Consider the following 20,938-nt stretch of genomic DNA (forward strand, 5'->3'; position numbering starts at 1 on the left):
ATTCACCTTTGCTGCACACACCGCTGCTCCCACTACATGAGGGTCGTGTCCTTTCTACTCCGGCACAGGTATTACAGGCTCGCCGCATTCAAGGTTATTGGGAGATCCTCATGCAATGGGCAGATGCTAACCACAGTGACACGACATGGGAGCCATTAGCTGCGTTTCACACCCTCTACCCATACTTCGAGCTTGAGGACAAGCTCTTTCTCTAGGAGGGGGGTGATGTTATGGACTCCATAGCATCACGAGTTATCTAGAGGCATAGGAATTAAATTAAGTCAATTTACTTTGCATGTAATTTCATTTGGTTTAGTTTACTTTGTTTGGTTTGGTTTTCTTTGGGTTGGTTCAGTTGTAATGTGGCGTGAACCACTTGACCTATGGGTTTCCTTTGTAATTCCGTCATCAACCCTATTTAGAGGGACGTCAAGGAGAAGGGAAAGCAAGTATTAAGAAAATTAGATTAAACAGGTCAGATTCTCCCTCAGAGGTCTAGGTCGGATTCTCCCTCTGAGGTCCAGGTTGAGCTTCCTTCAAAGCTCTTGCGTTCTCTTTGATTTCCATCATTCCACGTTCCAGAAACAAGCATTCCCTTCCAGCGTCAAGAGCATCCATGGAGGGAAGAGAGGAAAGAAGGGTGACTCGATCCATGGCTCGGGAAGATCCTAACATTACGATCTAAAGTGCTTAATGAAATCAGATTCTTCCTTAGATCCATTATATGTCTAACATCACACAAAGTTCTAATCGCAACATCAAATATTTTAATTTTTATACTCCCTATTCCAACAACTTTGCATGAAGTATTGTTACCCATCATAACAAAACTAGAGTTTACTAACCTATAGGTGTGAAACCAATCTTTATTGGGTATCATGTGATAAGAGCATGTTGAATCCATAATCCAAAAATATCTTAGATGATCTGAACTGGATGAAACAGAAAGCATATCCCCATCACCACTCCCTGAGTCTTCTTCTTCCACTATATTCACACACTTTGATGGGCCCAGTTTGTGCTTTGCATTCCCTTTCTTTTTCTCTGGGCAATCCCGTTATATGTGCCCCTTTTCCCCGTACTTAAAACACGTGATGTCCTTCCTCTTCCTGGATTTAGACCGAGATTTGTTGTTACTCGATCCACTCCGAGACTTGTTTCTTCCACGTTCCTGGTTACCCTTCACCACAAGTCCTTCACCTTGTGAAGTCTCATCACTAGCTTTCTTCCTCTAATGGAAGCTTAATAGAGCACTTGTGATCCTCCTATTTGAGACTTTCTTTGCCCCACATCAAAGTCATAACCAAATTTTCGTACGTAGGAGAATTCGGTAGGGAATTCAGTAACATTAATGCCTTGTCTTCGCCTTCAAACTTCACTTCAACCATCCTCAAATCACTAATGAGCTGATTGAAAACGTTGATACGCTGGCTCAAATTCGAGCCCTCTGACATCTTAAGACCATATAGTTTCTGCTTAAAATAAATTTTGTTCGTCAATGACTTGGACATATACCGACTTTTCAGTTTCAACCAAACTTCCTTCGATGATTCCTCATCCATGACGGGATACATCATGTCATTAGCCAGACAAAGCCTGATAGTCGCCACAACCTTCACTTCCATTTTGTTAATTTTCAGGACTCCAAGGATTTAGCTCATGGAGAAAAAGGGAGAGTGACCCATTGGGAGAAAAGTAGAGGAAGAAGAGGTTAAGGACTTGATTTCCTAACCCTTCCCCTGCAGCTCTATTTATAGATTAATGAAGCTACTGTATTACAATAATACCCCTGAACTTAGGGTTGATGGTTTAAACCCTTGAACTTTAATCTAATTACATCAATGTCATCTCTATGAGATGACCCTTTATTTACCCTCCTGCCATCATTGTATGTGGGCCTATGGGCCTTCTCCTTGATTTGTGGGCCTTGAGCCCATCTTCTATATCTCTTAGATGTATGGTTCTTCCTTGGTCTTATGGGCTTGGGCCCATCTTCCAACACACTTGGATATGTAGGTCTTCTTTGGTCGTGTGGGCTTGGGCCCTACCTTCCAACACTCCCCCTCAAGTTGGTGTTGAGAGAACAACATGAGCTCTCAGATTGTTGCAAATGATGTATAAAATTTGTCTTCATCTTCCAACACTCTCCCTCACACTGGTGCTCTTGTTCATGAGGCCCAACTGGCATAACATAAGTGAGAGTAGCATCACTTCAAGTCGCATGACATTGCTTCATAATCCAATCAAATAACTCATGTTGGATGTTCGACACACTTCTATCTTCTGTAGGTAGTGTCTCTCCTATTAATGTAGGTAGTGGGTCTATACGCTGAAGGGTGTGAAAAAAAAAAAAAAACTCCATCACCGTGTCCCTCCTCATGACAACGTCTCTCAAGTGGTAGAAGTAATAAATGACATTAATGGTGAGGGGGGGGGGGGGGGGGGGGGGGGGGGGGGGTGGGCAGCTTATTTATCATGGTGTCCACATCCGGACACGGACTCTCATGGTGTCCTAACCGTGATATTTTTCAGAGTTAAATAAATGATGGTGTCCTAATCCAGGCACCAACTCTCATGGTGTCCCAACCGTGATAATTTTGAGATTTAAATAAATTATGGTATGAGAAAAGGTACTGAGGCCACCTCTTCTTTAATAATAATGTCTCATCCAAAGAGACACAATAACAGGAGCTGAAATGGGTTGGGCCCATATAACAAGAACCAAAATAATCCTTGAAAATTGACCCCATTAAAATAATCTAATGCAAATATCTGTTCCAAATTATATGCTGACCAAGAAATTATCTATCAATTCTTCAAAATCTAGCCAGAAAAAAATTTACCGAGTCACACTAAAATATGTATAAACTTGGACACATATACCGAGGTAGAAAAATAAGTGTACCATGTTTGAGTTGACTGACTGAGTTGATCCGGACCGGATTGACTCGATCCGAGTTGGTCCGAGTTAACTCGAAATACTAGTGCAAAAGCGATCGGGTTGCTGGTTTGACTCGGCGGCCAGTCCGTGTTGGGCTGGAACGGGCACAAGCTGCGCTGAACTGACGCTGATTAATTATGGTTTCATAACTTAGGAAACATATAAATTTTCTACAGTATCTTCTTCCTCCTCTCGGCGCCGAACAGAGCAGCGGTTCAAAATTGTTTTTCGGATTCTGGACTCTCAGAAAGGAAACGAAAAATAGAAAGGATCTAGCAACTTCATTCCAGAAATAAGTGGAGAGTTTTCCGAAATAAGAACAACACCGGATTTTAATCTTCTGCTGCAAATAATTTTTGTTCGGATTTCTGGAATGAGATGAAACAGAACCAACAACTTACCAGATTAAGCAGAGAACCATGGATACGTGGATTTGCTCTGTGTTTCCTACCTCTGCACTAGAATAATTATCGGGCGAGAATCAATTCGAAAACAACAAAAACTTTCTTGGAATACAAAAACTTTCTAGCAGACAAATCCCGGAATTATGATACGATATTGGTGTCGTGTATGTCATTCGCAGAACAGATATGGACTGGAATCAATGGCTGCCAAAGAGTACCACCGCAAGAAAGAGAGAAGTCATGCGCTGGAAATGGAATCGTCTCCCGTAACGGTCGGGAGGAAACAAGGCCTCTCGTCGGATGACCTATTCACATTGTCTAGTTCCTAGGACGAATTTTTTGGCAGAGTAACAGGTAGCCATTGTTTTTGTTCGGAGTCTATTAATGTCGGGGAAGGCAGAGTTTTCGGGAACAGAGGCTGGTGAAGCAGCACGGGCCACGAAACTGATCGGTGACGACAATCTTTCAACTAGCGGAAAATATACGAGTCCCGGACGATGGCTTCTATATGGAGATGTCGCCCAGCGGAATAACATAGAGCTGAGACGCCGAAACTCGCTCAAGGCCGCTTTCTTGCTTCGGTGAAATTCTCCTTCGGACCAGACTGAGAGCTTTTACATGAACAGGAAAATTCTCTCTTCTAAATAAATGGCTAACAAGGATTTTTAGCTAGGTATCAAGATATCAAATTTTAAATCTGAATTTCAGCGACTATGAAAACTTCGATACGACAATAAAAAATAATGGGTTTCAGAAAGACTGAAAACTGTACTACAAGTTCTAAAAATCAATGTTCTAATATCCTGTTGATTTTCAGGACTCTATGGATTTAGCTTATAGAGAAAAAGGGAGAGAGACTCATAGGGAGAAAACCAGAGGAAGAAGAGGTTATGGACCTGATTTTTTAATCCTCCTCCTATAACTCTATTTATAGATTAATGAAACTACTATATTACAATAACAGCTCCGAAGAATCATAGAAGAACAAAGAAAACAAAGGGTTTTAGGTGGTTCTGCAATATGCCTATATCCACCGTAGCGACGGTGCTAAAATTTCATTATGTATTGAATAAGGGTTACATCTTTGTAATTTATATTAACCATAGACATATTCGTCCTAAAAAAATGGCATAAATACTTAAAAGTTAAGGTTGGCAAGAAATTTTGTATGAGATATCTTTTTACACTGTTCTATTAGTACAAGCACAGCCTAATGAGGCAGTTTTTAATATTTAAGAGACCTATGATATTTCCCCTTCATATTTGACTGAGAATCTCTCTTGCTTCTCATTTGTGAGAAGTCTGTGGTTCTTCCTGCCTTACGCATCTCACGCAATTCCTTTTTGTTTACAAAGCTTTCACTACAAAAGTCGAAATTAAATCAATTTTGAAGTCCGCATTCTCGCCGTCCGGCGGTCGCCACTATATTTTACAGGCTTACTGCAGCGGTAAAATAAAAAACTTGCGACGCACGTGATGTCCCATGCGATTGCGACTACCCTTTCCTCTTTCCCTTTATTCTGTCTCCCGGTTCCAACGTACTGGAAGAATCCGCTCCCGGCTGAGGTTGCTGGAGCTGTCTTACTCCTTTCCGGCTACGGAACTTGTTCCTATTCTGTTGATCTGAACGACGAAGATTTTGTGGACTTCGGGCGGCTGATGCGGGTGGAGTTTTTCGCAGCATCGGTGGTAACTCTTGCTTCCAGCGTACTTTAGTTCGCCTTATGCGATGATTTTCTTACTTGTGATTTATTGGTCAATGATCCTCACATTTTGTTTGATAATTGTTCCTTGATTATTTGTTTATCTGTTTGACGATTTCGTACTGATTTCAGGTTTTAGTTGCTCTTTTTCTCGCTCCTATGTGTTATGTAGCCGTGTTATTTTCTCGTTCTTTGCACTTTGTTTGCATTTTGATTTCTTTCCGGAGTTTTATGTAACCTTTCGCCCTAAAACTCTCCGTGATTTTACTTTTTCCTTACAGTGGCTTTCTTCAGTGTCTCTGGACGTCTCAAGGCAGCTTTATTTGTTGTGTCCTTCTGTTTTTTTATGACTGTGATCTTTTCGCTGCTTCTACTTACTTCCAAGCCAACTCTCTCAGTATATATTTTAACCTCGTGATTATCGTACTCTGCCATCTGTATTTCTGTTGCCAGAAGCTCCTTCATTTATCATTAGGTGTTTATATCTCGATCAGAATGCTGTAGCCACTTCATTCTCTCAACATGTACGACTCTACTAGCTTCTGAAAGCTGAAACCTTCTTTACTTCGTACTCTTTTAGTATCTAGTGAAATGTTTCCTTTAATAAAGTTCTAAATCTCTTCCTGCCTCTCGTTGTGTATCTTCGTGTTTATATGAATTCTGGTTTTTATGAAGGACCTTTCTATTCTCATCTAATATAAGGAAGATCTCTCTCTCTCTCTCTAACTCACACACACACACACGACGCGTAGCTTTGCGTGCTGTCTAGTCTGCCTCTTTCTCTCTTTTACGATGTGTTGATAAACTGGAATTTCCTGAATTAATTTCGATTCAAACTTTTCTCGGGCTGCTAGATATGTGAGTGTGGTGCTTTTTATTGTGTCAATGACCCGCATGTCTCTGTTATTTTTTTTTGGATCTATCTATATTTTAAGATGTTAAGAACTTCTCCTTTTTTTTTTTTTTTTTTGTATCTTTATGCTGTAAAGTTGTTTCTTACTCCATTGATTTTGAGCTTCACTAAGGACTGGTTTTGGGCTTACTTTCTATTTGAGGCTCGGGTTGAACATATTGTAAAATGTTCAGTTGGTATCTGTTTTGTATATATAATTGATCAAGTTGCTGTTTCTCACATGGATTTGGAGTGTGAAATGCATTTTAATTTTCAGTGATTGCTTCTATATGTATGATGGTCTTCCTTTTTGCACTCATGGATACCACACTTTTATATTTTATATTCCATGAAACCATGATGCAGGAATACAACAGATGAATTCAAAACAAGGAAGTGGCAAGGCATCTTTGGCTGCTGGTGCCAGTCCCAAGCAGACTTTGTCAGGAGAGTCTGGTTCTGGAAACATGAATGCTCAAGTTAACCAAGTTAATCCTGTCCTGGTAGATCCGATGGTGGGTTCTGAACATGATGGTGGGTGTGAAGTAGCAAAGAAATCTAAAAACCGAAACATAAACGTTGCAGCTAAGTCACGAGGAGCCTCTAGTTCTTCCCCCAAGACAGGGAACCATCAAGAAATGCAACCGAAACCAAGTGCTGCTAATAATACCCGGAAAGTCGAGGCTTCTGGAAACAATCGGCAGAACAAAGCACAAGAACCAAGAAGACCAGCTGGGAGGGGAAATGGAGATGGCAAGTCAGCACCTGTGGATGCAAAAAACAATAATGATGTTAAGTCTGGTTCTTTTCCTCAGGATTCAGCAGGAGGAAGCTATTTGCCTAATACTAATCAACACCCGCTAGATGCTGAAGCTGATGACGGTGAACTTGTGGAGGACAGTGACGATGACATCCTTAGTGATGATTATGATTCTGATGCTAGTCAAAAGAGCCATGAGACACGTAAGAAGAGCAAGTGGTTCATAGCCTTCTTTGAGGCCCTTGATAATTTGGCTGTAGAAGAGTTGTCTGATTCGCAAAGGCAATGGCACTGTCCAGCTTGCCATGATGGTCCTGGTGCTATTGATGGGTACAAAGGTCTTCAGCCTCTGATGACGCATGCCAAGACAAAAGGATCACAAAGAGTGAGACTGCACCGTGAGCTTGCGGAATTACTGGAACAGGAGCTGCGCCTCAGAGTTACCTCAGTAGTACCACCTAATGAAGCATTTGGTAAGTGGAGGGGTTTGCGCTCCTCTTCTACTGATCAGGAGATAGTTTGGCCTCCGATGGTCATTATCAGGAATACTTTACTGGAGAAAGATGAGAATGAAAAGGTACTTCTGTTGGCCCTCTTTCTCAGTTGATTTGCTAGAGAAATATTGTTACACTTTTTAATGTAGATATGTTGTGGAGGAAATCATAAGGCTTTTACATCTATTTTTTATTGTAGCAAGATATTGAATATGCATCAAGACTTTCTAGAGACTTTATCTTTTGACATAATCGACAAAAAGGTGCCTTGTGAGTCTGTCCTTAGTGTTAACTATTTTTTTTTTTTTTTTTTTTTTTTGAAATAGTAGTGTCTATTTATTGACATTCAAAACCAAACATTGAAAATGCCTGACTGAAATTCATCAAGTTCACCTTTGAATGCAACAACCCCTCCACACAGAACCTTGCTATATGAAAGATGATTCATGACCTCTAGTGGTAACATTAGTGTGAATAATCTGACATAAGTTGGAAGTTTAAGTCAAATCTTCTGGCTACTAGTTGAAAAAAGACTTTCATATTGTCATTTTTGGATGAACCTAATCTTAATATAACATGATATTGGAGTAGGATGTTTATCTTGTTGGGCATACTTCGTGTCTCACTTAGTTTTTCTGCTGTTTAGATTGTACGTGTCTCAGGCTTGTTATCCCTTATTTTAGGCTTAAGGTGTGAGAGTGACTCTAGTGGGAATAGATCCTTTACACTAATGAAGTCAAAGAAATTCCTGTGGTTGTTACTTGAGAGAAGGCTTCCTAACTTCGGTCAGTTCTTTTAGGAAAGACTTAAACCCAGTCTGTTTCAATTAGAATTTGTGTTCTTGTTACTTATTTTTGTGAAGTTGTTTTGGTTTATGGTGAACTACTACCTTTTTTTTTTCTTTAATATCGATGAGACATACTCACATACTTCTGCCCCTGTGAGACTTTGTCAACTTTTGACGGAATAATGGCATTGCAAGTTTTGATTGATTGTAGAAGCTCACAGGAATAGAAAGGAAGATTTATATAACATCTGTTTCTTTCTGTTGTCTTGTTCAAAATATTAATTTCTTTAAATGCCGGACTTATATTGTAGTGATATTGGGGTCGATATTTTTTTTTTTGAGTAAAAGTTGTATATTTCAATAAAGAGAAGGGAAAGAGTACAATACCTTGCTAAAAATGACCTTCTGCCACAACAAGATGTTGAAGGGAAAAACCTAATTTTGCCTGAATATTTGCTAGATGATTAGTGGATCTAGGAATGTATTTCCAATTGCATTGCAATTGAGAAAATAAATTACAGATCTCAATGCCGCCTATGAAGTTTAGAGGACTTCTCACACCAGTTGATAAGGACTTTTGAATCTCTTTCAATGCAAAGAGGGCCCGCTAGCCGTTGCTTGAAAAGTTTTAAACCATGATGCAACCCAAAAAGCACAACAATAGTTGAGTCAGATACTCCAATCGGCCCAACATAGGAAAAAAGAAGATTTCCATTTCGTCATGGATGACCTCTCCAAATCCGGCAGGCCCAGAGCAGCCAAAAGTGCTTCCATCAAAATTTAATTTGAAATGTGCCATTGGAGGTGGGGACCAAGTTTCCATAACCGGGGGGCGGGATGGGTAAGACATTTCAGCTACAAGTCGCGAATTTCCACGAAGGTTGGAGTCCTTTAAATTTGAAATTCTTGTTGCATGAGTATCTACCAGGAAACTTGTCCCACAATTGTATTAATTAGAATATTTTTCGGAAGAGATTTTCTGTTAAATTTTCGGTTATTTCTTTCTTTTCATAAGGCCCAGATGATATGACCAACGTAGCATGAGATAAGTAATTTTTCAAGCTTCGGAAGATGTGCGCTAGTAATAGTGAGGATTGTGGATGAGAGATTTTGAGATGGGCAATATTGCAGACCAATTTTGTTAATTAGTTTGGTCCAAACAGTGTGGGCATAGTTGCAGTATAACAAAATGTGGTCGGCAGTTTCTGCATCTGATAACGCTCTTCAAAGATTTGAGCTCCAAGGTCTTCTCAATGAGCTCTACCATTTTCGAGACAAATATAGTGGTCCTCTACACATTGAGGGGGACTTCGAAGGTGGTAATTGGTTAGTGTGAAAATGCGTCCTCCCCCCCGGTGGTGGCATTGGGATTCTCTTTGGGAAATTCTTGAAATGGCTTCTCAATTTTCTTGTATTTGGTCTCACATTCCGAGATCTGCTAACTCGGTAGCAGATGTGCTCACCAAGTCAGGAGCAACCTTTCAATCTCTTGTTGTTAGGGATTTGCTCCCAGTTTCTTTGTAATTCTTTTTGTAAATATATACATCATTTTCAAAAAAAAAAAAAATGTTCTCTGAAGATTTAAGTTCCACTTGCTAAAATTTGTCCTTTGGACAGAAATGGTCACATCCTTGTTTCTTGCCAAAGAAAAGATTTGACTATGGCTGATATTAAAGCTGCTTTGGCCTACCCACCAATCTGCCCAGAATTTTGTCTGACATCCCGTACAATAGTAGCATTTGACTACACTTTTGAATGCAGGCAACATTTTTGCAATCTTTTTCCACAAGGGAGATAACTCATTATATTTTCCACCCCCTGTCCACCTGCCAGAGATTTTGTCTGTTTTAGCAGCAACAATGGCCCGCCATATCAAAGCAGGTTGCATATTAAATTTCGAGATCCATTTTAGTAATAATGCGGAATTAGTTGTTGTAATATCCCGGATCCCAAGGCCACCCATTACAATCGGTTTACATATGTCAACCCATTTCACGAGGCTGTACTTTCTTTCCCCATTTGGCCCACCCCACAAAAATCTCCTTTTAAGTAATTCAATTATAATTCAAACTGAGGTAGGGCAATGGTACAAGGAGAGAAAATAAGAAGGAATACCGTGGAGGCAAGATTTGATAAGGACAAGCTTACCTGCTTTGGACAAAAATCTTCCTCTCCAAGAAGCCGGTCGGCCTTCAAGATGCTCAATGACGGGGTGCCAGGCACTTTTAGAGGGTAGAACATGTGATAGTGGAAGTCCCAAGTATGTACATGGGGGTTGCAATTTTACATCCCAAATAACTTGCCATAGAATTTAAAATTGAGGAGTCAATATTGAACCCAAATATGGATGATTTTGACCAACTAACCTTTTGTCCAGAGGAGAGTTCAAATAAGTTGAGCAGGGCTTTTATATGGGAGATTTGATTCATTGTACCTTCACCAAAGAGTATGGTATCATCCGATGTAAGCTGCTCATCGATGAGAGTGAAGAGAAAGGGAGAGAGAGGGTCCTCTTGCCTAATTCCTCTTATTGCATTGAAAAAATCGGACGGTTTTCCGTTAAAAGGGACAAAATATGTAGTAGAAATGCAACTTCTCATCCAAATTTTCCACCTAGTCCCAAAACCCATTCGGTCAAAGAGGTTATCAATTAGTTTCCAATTTATGCGGTCAAAAGCTTTTTCAAAATCAAGTTTTAGGACGAATCTGGGCAGATTGGATTTTTTGAAGGAATCTAGGAGTTCGTGAGCGGCCAAGAAGAGTCCATGATATTCCTACCATGAATGAAAGCACTTTGACAAGGGTTTATGATTTTGGCGAGATGGGCCCTAAGACGGTTTGCGAGAAGTCGACCAATGTCTTTATAGAAGCTAGTTGTGAGGCTTATTGGTCTAAAATATTGGGGGAGGGCAGAATTGGATTTCTTTGGGATTAAAGCAATGAAAGATGCACCCACGGCATTGTGAGTGATGCCGACTTGGTGGAAATTTTGGACAAAAGCATACACTTCAGATTTGATTGTGTCCTAGAATTTGTGGTAAAACTCACCATTGAAACCATCAGGTCTAGGAGCTTTGTCTTTTGGAAGGCCAAGAGAAGCAGAATCAATTTCAATTTCTTCTGTGGTGAAGGGCCTTTCCAAGTCGGTCACATAAGAAGGAGAGACACGCAAGTAGTCGAGCTAGAACAGCTTGGGCCGATTGTAACGCTCCTCAGTGTATAGATCTGAAAGTACTTGACAAGAATATCAGATATAGAGGGACTATCTGTGATCACTTGGTCTCCATGATAGAGAGAAGTGATACGGTTAGCCCTCCTCCTGGCCGAGGCAATGGCATGGAAGAACTTTGTATTTCCATCCCCCTCGGTCAACCAACGAAATCTAGCATGCTGTTTCCAGTGAACAGATTCACTTCGAAGTAAAGTTCAATATTCCAAATTTAATTGTTTTCTAAGAAGTAAATCGGGAGGAGAAATAGACCTTTGCTCTTCGAGTAGATCAAGCTCAGAAATGCAGCGGCGAATTGAGTCTTTCTGGGAAGCAGCAACAACACGATGATTAATAGACCAAGTGCGGATCTTCGCCTTAAGAGCTTTTATTTTGAGAGGGAGTGCCCAGCCCAGATTAGGGCGGGTTCTTGCCACTAGACAGCAAGATCAGAGTTGAAGGACTCATTCAGGGTCCAAGAATTTTTGAAACGAAAAGGAGAAATCCCCCAGGCAGGAGGGCGAGTGCTGAGTTGAATAGGCCAGTGATTAGAGTCAACTTTGTTTAGGACTTGGCTAGAGGTGTTTGGAAATAATTGGAGCCACTCATTATTGGCAAAGAATAGGAGAGGATTGACCATTTGACCAAGTGAATTTTTTTCTAGAAAGAGGAATTTCTGATAGCTCGAGGCTTCCAATGTCATCGGAGAAGGCTCTCATTGTGGAAATGGTTCTGATGGTGGGTGGGCTTTTTTCTGAGCATAAAAGGATGGTGTTGATGTCAAACACTTAGCCAATACAACCCAAAAAACCGGTCTGTTAAGTGCGGAAAGCCAAGTACCTAACCCATCAGCGGTGGACGGAACCACCTAGCTCTGACACCCACCGTTCCCGTTCCCTACTGCTTCACCCGGGATTCGAACGCGGAACGTGGTGCCTAGCTTTGATACCATGTCAAACGCCTAGCTAATACAACCCAAAAGACTAGTATGTTAAGTGCGGAAAGCCAAGTACCTAACCCATCAGTGGTGGATGGAACCACCCAGGTGGACGGAACCACCTAGCTCTGACAGTTGAAATCCCCGGCTAGTAGCCAGGGCAAATCCTAAAGTTGGACAAGTTGAAGTATTTCCTCCCAAAAGGAGGTACGATCATTTTGTCGAGTTGGGCCGTAGACACTAGCCAACGCCGAGGATGTCCCCAAGGAATGGTCATGAAAATGAATGTCAATGGAGAATTGGCTCGATTGAGAGAGAGTGGCATCTACAACTTTTGGGTCCCAGATGACAAGGATGCCACTAGAGCGCTCAATCGCGTCAACCGTTGCCCACGCGGGGTCCATATAATACCATAATTCACGAGCAATAGAATTGTCAAAAGTTTGCAGCTTAGTTTCTACAAATATTACAATTTTTGGTTTACATTCACAAAGGGCTGCTTTGATGATGGCGCTCTTGGACCGCGAGCCGATTCCTCTGATAATCCAAGAGAATAATCATTTAGAACGGGGTGGGGTGATATCCTTCTCCAGGCGGTCAGAAGCTTCGTGATAGTAGCTGCAGAAAATCCATGCGAGATGCGTCATTTCTATGAATTCTTTAGGAATGAAATTTTGCTCTTGTTCTTGTAGGAATTGGAGGAGATCGGTCTGAGCCTTAGTTTGATTAATCGGGTAAAAAATTGCCATATAATTGGGCATTGGAGGGGAAAGATTTGGAGGATAGACAGTGGGGGTGCTTGTTTTCTGAGGGCTGGTTGCTTTGGCTTTGCCCTCTCTTTTTTTTTCTGGAATATGTGAAGGCGAAGGGGGAAATGGGAGGCTTTTTTTCCGTAACGACTGTGGTGGGTTTGGGGGGAGGAGGGGTGGTGGGATATTGGGGTCGATATTGTTATATTGCTTTGTAAAAAAAATGTTATTTTGCTACCTTATTATCTTTTTACTGCTAAGCTTTGATTAATGATCATGGACTTGATTGGCAGTGATGCCCTTGTATGCACGCCTTTCTGGTTGTATATATTTTCTTTTGGTAGTACCCAGTAACTGTTAAAAAAATTGCAGTGGATTGGCATGGGAAATTCAGAGCTGCTGGACTATTTTGGCTTACATCAGGCAGTTAGGGCTCGGCATTCCTATGGTCCTCAGGGCCACCGTGGGATTACTGTTCTGTTATTTGAGGCTTCAGCAGTTGGTTATCATGAGGCTGAACATCTACACAAGCAATTTCAAGAGCAAGGGACCGATCGGGATGCATGGGAAAATAGACGTGTGCTCTTTTATCCTGGTGGAAAGCGCCAGTTATATGGTTACATGGCACGCAAAGAAGATTTGGATCATTTCAATCAGCACTCACAAGGTATGTTTTGCTTATTCAAAAGGGAACTGTTTGACAATTAATGATGGATGTCTGGTCAGTCACTTGCATATGCCCTGTACACCAGATGAACATGAATGATGAGAGACATAGCATTCAATTCTCTATTACAGGTTGCCTGTATTTGAACATCTGTTTTTGTTTGTTGTTTGGGGCTTTGTTTTTTTTGCCTCAAACTTGGAAGGCCAAAACAATATTTTATAAATACTGTTGAGACATTAATCCTGCTAGTCTTTTGAGTTTTGAACGAAGGTGCTAAAACTGCAAGATCATTTAAGTAGCGAATTAAGTGTGGTTGCCTTAAATTTATCTGCAGTGTATGGACCATTAGTCAGATTGTTAGATCTGTTACATTTAATTTGTAAACTATGCAATATTGGCATTAAAGGTTTGGCTGTGGTGGTGTATATAGACTGCATACAGATTTTTTGCCACCTTGATGAGTATCCCATATGCTTCCTTGCATTTAACCGAGATCGAGCCCAATAATTTTAACCGAGTTGAGCTCAAGTTCAAACTCCAACATGCATTCAAAACTTTCAAAAAATATATGTCAAATAAATTTTATATAAAATTATTGTAACGCAGAAGAAGATGTAGAGCAATAGATAAACACAATTAGGAATAGTTCAATACACATCACCCCGAATAACCAATGCACCATAGACATAAGGCAGGAAGCTCTTACTCACCCAACACTCTTTATTTATTTAATTTTTTATTGGAAGTGAGAGGAGGAAAATGCTCCCTATTTTAAAATAATAAAACTATAATAATTTTTTTTAATGAAAGTTTTAATTAAATTACCCTGTTGAAGAATCAAAGTTATTAAATAAAAAATTAAAAAGTGTAATTTTTCCTCAACAATTTCTGTAATTCTCTCTCATTAACAGTTAGAACCAGCTTTGGCTAGATTTTAATCACGAAGCCATAATCAATAAAAAAATATACACTCATCTAACTATTTAAGTAGATAGAAATATGACGTTGTGTTGAAAAGATCAAAAAATGAAATTTCACCAAATGGGGAGAAATTTCATGTTGGAAGATGGGCCCAAGCCCACACGTCTAAGAAAGGCCCACATATGTAAGTGTGTTGGAATATGGGTCCAAGCCCATAAGACCAAAGAAGGCCTACATATCCAAGTGTGTTGGAAGATGGGCCCAATCCCATAAGATATGGGACCCACCATGATCACGTGAGGTGGCATAAGAAGTCTTACACAATAAAAAGTCTAGCAGAACCACAATTATTATGGAAGCAAGTCTCATAGAGGAGTTTCAATTTAAAGGTGTTTTAGTCATGTTAGTCTTCTATTTATATTAGGTTATTTAATTATGCGAGGACTTATCTTTAAGTGTTAGAGTTTGGGTGTAATTGAGACAAGGGTAGTTTAATTGTAATTGGACTTTACTACCTTCCTCTATTATATATAGAGGTTCATGTACTCTGATTACAAATAAGTCTGTCTATGAAGTATTTCTCTTTTCCATAAATTCTACATGGTATCAGAGCAGGTTCTGTGAGTTGACTTGGTCAACCCATAGAGTTAATGTGATCATATTCTGATTTATTATCGCTACCAGTTTAGGTTCATATTTTTTTTCAATCCCTATACTTGTTATTTGATTTACGTTTTCACCTCTATATTGAGCTTTTCATAATGCATATTATATATTGACGGAAAGATATTCGAGTCTACTTTCCAAGGAAAAATGATTTTTTAAAACCGGAGTTATCTATAAAGAGAAATCGATATTTGAAGCAGCAAAGGTCAGATTGCAAAAGAGGTTCGTGCAGCACCAAAAAGCTTCAACTTCCGAGCTATTTTATTCTATCAAGAACGAGGCTTTATATGGAGAATAATATATCAAAAGAAAGATTTGTAAGTCTATTTTCTTACCTATTCAACCAATTCTCGATTTTGTTTTTTTTTTTTTTTTTTTTTTTTGAGATATGGATCTTGGAAGAGTCAATGGTCATGCTGGAAAAGGGGAAAGAGTACTTAGTTAGGCAGAGACCGAAATCTATCAGATTATATATCTCAATAGAAGTATATTTTATGAAGAAAATTTATACTTCGATGAAAGGTATTTAAGTCTAGTTTCAGAAGGAGAAAATTTTATGTCAATCTAATCTATATTTAAGGATATATTCGCATTGGAAGAATCAAAGGTCATACTGGTGTCCGGTTGCATTGAAAAATCCGAATTTAAGCCGATTGTTTTGCGTCACTTTTTGAGTTGTTGTTATTGATCAACTATATCAGGAAAATATCTCACTTACCCCTTTTTCAGTTACTACATCTATGTTATTTCGTTCAAGCTGGGAAAAATGCCATTACCTCCCAGCTTGAGGGGGAGAAGTAGAAGAAGAAGTACAAGAAAGAGTAAAGAAAATTGAAGACCAAGAATCTTGACTTATAATAATAATTATGGTAATTATTGGTGATACCTGATTTGGCTCGACTCGATTATATTTCTCTGGCTTGATTATTATTTTGAAATATTTGCAACATATTCCTTGGTCAACATATTATTTGGTGCACATGCTTGCATCAGATTATTTTATGGTTCATTTTACAAGGATTTTTGTTATTTTGGTTCATGTTATATGGGTCTAAGCTCATTTCAGCTGCAGCTATTGTGTCTCTTTGGATGAGACATTATTATTGAAGAAGTGGTGGCCCCAGCATTTTGTCTTCCTCTTTATCCATTTCCTATTAGTTATTTGGCAGACTCTCCTACCATCCTTTATTTGACTCTCAAATACATCTTTGGGCTAACCTTTTGAGTGTTGCTTTGGTTGGGAGTTTAAGTCCATCACGTACTTATATGGGTGTTTTAAGTCCATTGATTGTGAATGGCAGGCATTATCCACTTATCACGTCCTTTATTGCCGTTTTGTGAATGACAGAGATTTATCACGTATCACGTCTTTTATCGCTATCTTGTGAGTGACAGACATTTATCACCCATTTCTACCTGTGAGAGTCGGTGCACAGGTTAGGACACTGTGATGGAGGAACTTATTATTACATATATGTTGTCCCCTTTAATTGACATTTATTACTCCTACCACTTGAGAGTCGTTGTCTTGTGGAGGGACACGATGATGGAGGAGTTTTTACTACACTTTTGAGCACTACGTATAGAGCCACTACTTGCGAAAGATATGAGTGCCACTACCTGAGAATGATAGGAGTGTGCCCTACATCCAACATGGATTATGAATGGAGTTTGGAGCGATGTCATATGGCTTGGAGTGATTTTACTCTTATTTATCTTATACCAGTTAGGCCTCATGGAAGAGAGCACTAGCTTGAGGGGGAGTGTTGAAAGAATGGAAGACTGTCATTTTATCTTATACATCATTTGCAGCAAGCAGGGAGTTCATGATGTTCTCTCACCTCCAGTTTGCGGGGGAGTGTTGGAAGATGGGCCCAAGTCCACACGACCAAGGAAGACCCACATATCCAAGTGTGTTGAAAGATGGGTCCAAACCTATAAGACCAAGGAAGGCCCACATATCCGAGAGTGTTGGAAGATGGGCCCAAACCCATAAGATATGGGACCCACCATGATCGCGTGAGATGACATAAGAAGTTTAACAGAGCCACAATTATTATAGAAGCAAGTCTCATAGGAGTTTTAGTTTAAAGGTGTTTTAGTCGTGTTAGTCTTCTATTTATATTGTGTTATTTAATTATGCTAAGACTTATCTTTAAGTGTTAGAGTTTGGGTGTAATTGGGATAAATGTAGTTTAATTGTAATTGGACTCTATTACTTTCCTCTATTATAAATAGAGGTTCATGTACTTTGATTAAAAATAAGTCTATGAAGTTTTTCTCTTTTCCATAAATTCAACACTTCACTGTCTTTGCAGAATATTTATGTGTTTAAACGATGACCATTGATTCGCAGAAGCATAACGTCATGGTCACCGCTGGACGTCAACACTCTAATTAAAAAACTTTTAAAATCACGGAAGGTAGCGGAGCTTTGGCTTAATAAAAGCGAGAAGAAGGACAAAAAACAATCCAAGTCCAAGTTGACCTCCCGCAGCGCTCTTGCTCCCGACTCCCATAATTCCGAGCCCTCGTTAAGTTAACGAGTTGGTTTGCGAGCTTTCGAACCGAACCATGGTTCGGTCGAGCTCGGCTCGTTAACTCAAACGAGCCTTACCCCTGGTTGCCGTGGATCATAGAAAGGGAACAAATACATTTTTTTGACATTTTGTAGCAACCTGGATGTTGGTTGCACTTATTTTTAGGAATCGCTAGTGACTACTACTATTTCTTGTTGATTAGCTGTTTTTAGATTCTGTGATTGAGAAATTGTTGGATCATGTTTTGTATTTGTTAGAGGCATAGAAGAATCTTACAGCTAATGTTGTTCTGGTATTTAGAATGTTGTCTTTAGTATTTGTTGTTGTTGTTGTCTAATAAGCATGTTCAAAATTCATCCACGTTTCGTTAAGTGGATTCATTTCTGTTTTGTATGAGTAACAGGAAAGTCCAGACTAAAATTTCAGATGGTATCTTACCAAGAAAAGGTTGTGGGTGGAATGAAGCAGATGAGTGAAGAAAACAAACAATTGATCTGGCTGAAGAACAAAGATGCTGAACGGAAGGCTTTCAAAGAAACAGTGGGGCTTATGAGCAATCAGCTTCGTATTGCAAAAGAAGAATATCACATACTGAGACTCCGAGCAAAGAAACAATATGAAGAGATCAAGGAGGAGGTAATAACATTTCTACCTCTTATTTTGCTTTAATATTTTCTTATAACAATTTTTCTTTAACTGTATGTAGCTCCTTACTTTGTTTTCCAATATCAAATGGATAACTTTTAGATGGATAACATGGAGAAATTCTTTAATGAGAAAATTGCTGATATGCTTGATGCTCGAGAAGCAAAAGAGCAAGCCTTTGATCAAGCCCTGCAGGAGGACCGTGCTGTAGAGTTAAGCAATGTTGGTTCTGGAAGCTCTGAAGATCGTAAACTTCGGTAACATAATCAATCCTACATGAAAAGTTAATGGGTAAATAACAGAAAAAGTTGTTCTCACTTGTATGGTGGTTCCTGGTCTCCCTACCTTGCAGGCAGGAAAAAATTGAGAAGTTCATCAACTGTCAAGAAAAATGTGTGGATGAGTTTGAGGAGGAGAGAGAGAAGCTTGAGGAAAGCTATAAAGCGAAGAGGACTGAAATGAAGAGGAGGCACTATGAAGAAGAGATGGAGTTAGAGAAAGGATTTGATGATGATCTGAATAACCTGATGGAGATGTACACTGAGGCCGCTCCTCGTCCAAGCTATTTTAGTTACCCCACAGTGCTGTTCTTAATTTTTCTTTTTGTTACCTTCTGCATCTTCTGGCTCTTCTTGAGACAAAAACAGTAAACTGCTACTCAAAAGGTATCAACACGAACATCCAAGCTATTTTAGTTGCCGCACATTGCTGTTCTTAATTTTGTTTTCTTCGTGATGTAGGCGTTACTGAAATGAGACCGGAAGTAACACTACTACTGACATTTGAGACGGACTATTTTACTGTTCCATTTCGCAGAAATGAATATGAGCGATAGAAAGTAAAGTTATTTTACCAGTTTTCATTAGTATATCGAGGGTCCCAACATCTAATGTAAGAAGGTTTATGTGATGAGGGTTTGTATGTTATGATTTTCTCCATTGAAGAAGCCGACACACTGGACAGCCAGTTCTGATGATATAATGTTGATGTTCAACTTCAACGTTGCTGAATTAGCATTTTATACGCTTTAAGGACAAGTAGCTATTTAGAATCTGTATGTTGCAAGAATGCCAAGTACGGCAAGTGAGAGAGAAGTCTCTGTTTGATGCAAATAATGGGCCAGATAGGGTATTATATGATCCTTAACTAGTGTCACTACGATAATACCATTTTAGTTACTTTAAGTGCACGGGTTTCACCTTTTGTTTAATAGTTTCACTCGATTTACTATATGATAACTGTTCAAATTATTTGTTTAGTTCTTATGCAGATAAAATTCATTTTTTTTATTTGTTCATTGCTAATTTTTACTATTTATGATTTTACTATTTCACTCTTTACTTCTTAATTAACACTAAATAATAAATATTATCATAATATTATTTTTCTCATTTTTCCTTCAAAAAATATTATCAAAGATTATTACTGCTAATTAAATAATAAATATACAATATAAATACTGGTTTCTACTTCAATGTATTTCTTAGTCAAAGCAAGAATAATTACACTAGATAGTCATGGGAGGTTGTTGGAGAGAGGAGCTTGTTTATCCCCTTCTAAGGTGTTTCACTAAAACCTTTAAATTGAGGAACTTGGGCTACATAGCCTTAAAATGTCTACCTAGGTGATGAAAACACCCATCTCTATTCTCTCCCCCCCCCCCCCCCCCCCCCCCCCCCCCCACATTTTCTAATGATCTCCTTGGCTCCACCGTGATGAGATACATTAAAGAGAATTGGCCAACAGATCTCCATGAGGGCCTCTTACAAAACATCTGAGATGCTATCCTCTCAGTCTTTGAACAGATAGTTGGGAGTTCCTATGAAGTCAAGATACGAGACCTCACTATGCCTCAGAGAGTTGTTATGGAAATTGTGACTCATGTGCTAAACCCAAGAAAGGGCACCTTCTCTATGCTCATAATGGTTGACATTTTTTGGATGATGGCGATCGTCCAGAAAGTTCAACTCGATTTTGGATACTTCATGGCTAGTCGGATGTCCGGCATGACAATAAGCTCATGGGTGAATAGTTTATCATTCACTCAAGTGATGACAACCATCCTCCTACATTGTGGAGTGGATTTATCGGATTAAGTGTTAGTGGGCATGACAATGAAGATGTCTATAGGAGAAATAAAAGTGGGAAAATTTGGATTTGCCAAATGGAGGGGACAATGGATTTAAGAGAAGACCACAAAGGAATCCATACCACAACTTGCACCCCCTAGGAGAACCTTGAGCCACCCATAGATCAGTTTGAATTCACGAAGAGGTGCGTCACAAATGTAGGAAGATCATACTCCACCGATAGCTTTTAAAGCTTTAGAGGCAGCGGTTGATGATGTTGTGGCAACTTAAGGAGCTATTCTTGCCATACAAAACCAATTGAAGGCTGGATAGTAGAGGATCGAGCATCTCCTGCTTCTAGCTTAGTCACTTAAGGGTCCACCCATCTTTTTGACTCCCAATGTACATTTTGTTGATGATATACTTGTATGTACTTATTTATGTTGAAGAGCAGGTATGAAAGAGTCTCACAATAAGAAGTCTTATAGAGACAAAATCATTATGGAAGGACTCTCATAGAAGAGTTTCAGTTAAAGGTGCTTTAGTTATGTTAGT

At 39.4% G+C, this 20,938-nt stretch overlaps 1 protein-coding gene across 3 annotated transcripts; it reads left to right on the plus strand.

The window, feature by feature from the left end:
* The first annotated feature begins 4,870 nt into the window (after positions 1-4,870).
* LOC137949944 (protein SUPPRESSOR OF GENE SILENCING 3 homolog) lies at positions 4,871-19,470 on the plus strand. Of its 3 annotated transcripts, none has more exons than XM_068796205.1 (7): positions 4,871-5,034; positions 6,307-7,277; positions 13,248-13,542; positions 18,073-18,305; positions 18,417-18,571; positions 18,667-18,979; positions 19,055-19,470. In XM_068796205.1, the coding sequence occupies exons 2-6, from the start codon at positions 6,318-6,320 to the stop codon at positions 18,962-18,964; spliced, it is 1,941 nt and encodes a 646-aa protein (XP_068652306.1). In that variant the 5' UTR covers positions 4,871-5,034; positions 6,307-6,317; the 3' UTR covers positions 18,965-18,979; positions 19,055-19,470. The 3 variants fall into 3 exon arrangements, with proteins under 3 accessions (XP_068652306.1, XP_068652307.1, XP_068652308.1); XM_068796206.1 differs by having other exon boundaries at positions 4,871-5,031; XM_068796207.1 differs by lacking the exon at positions 19,055-19,470 and having other exon boundaries at positions 18,667-19,017.
* Positions 19,471-20,938: the final 1,468 nt, after the last annotated feature.

This window comes from Aristolochia californica, unplaced genomic scaffold (genome assembly GCF_029961685.1).
Source record: "Aristolochia californica isolate CCGP_79_NKW_82.1479 unplaced genomic scaffold, dmAriCali1.0.hap1 SCAF_14, whole genome shotgun sequence".
Taxonomy (NCBI): Eukaryota; Viridiplantae; Streptophyta; class Magnoliopsida; order Piperales; family Aristolochiaceae; genus Aristolochia; species Aristolochia californica.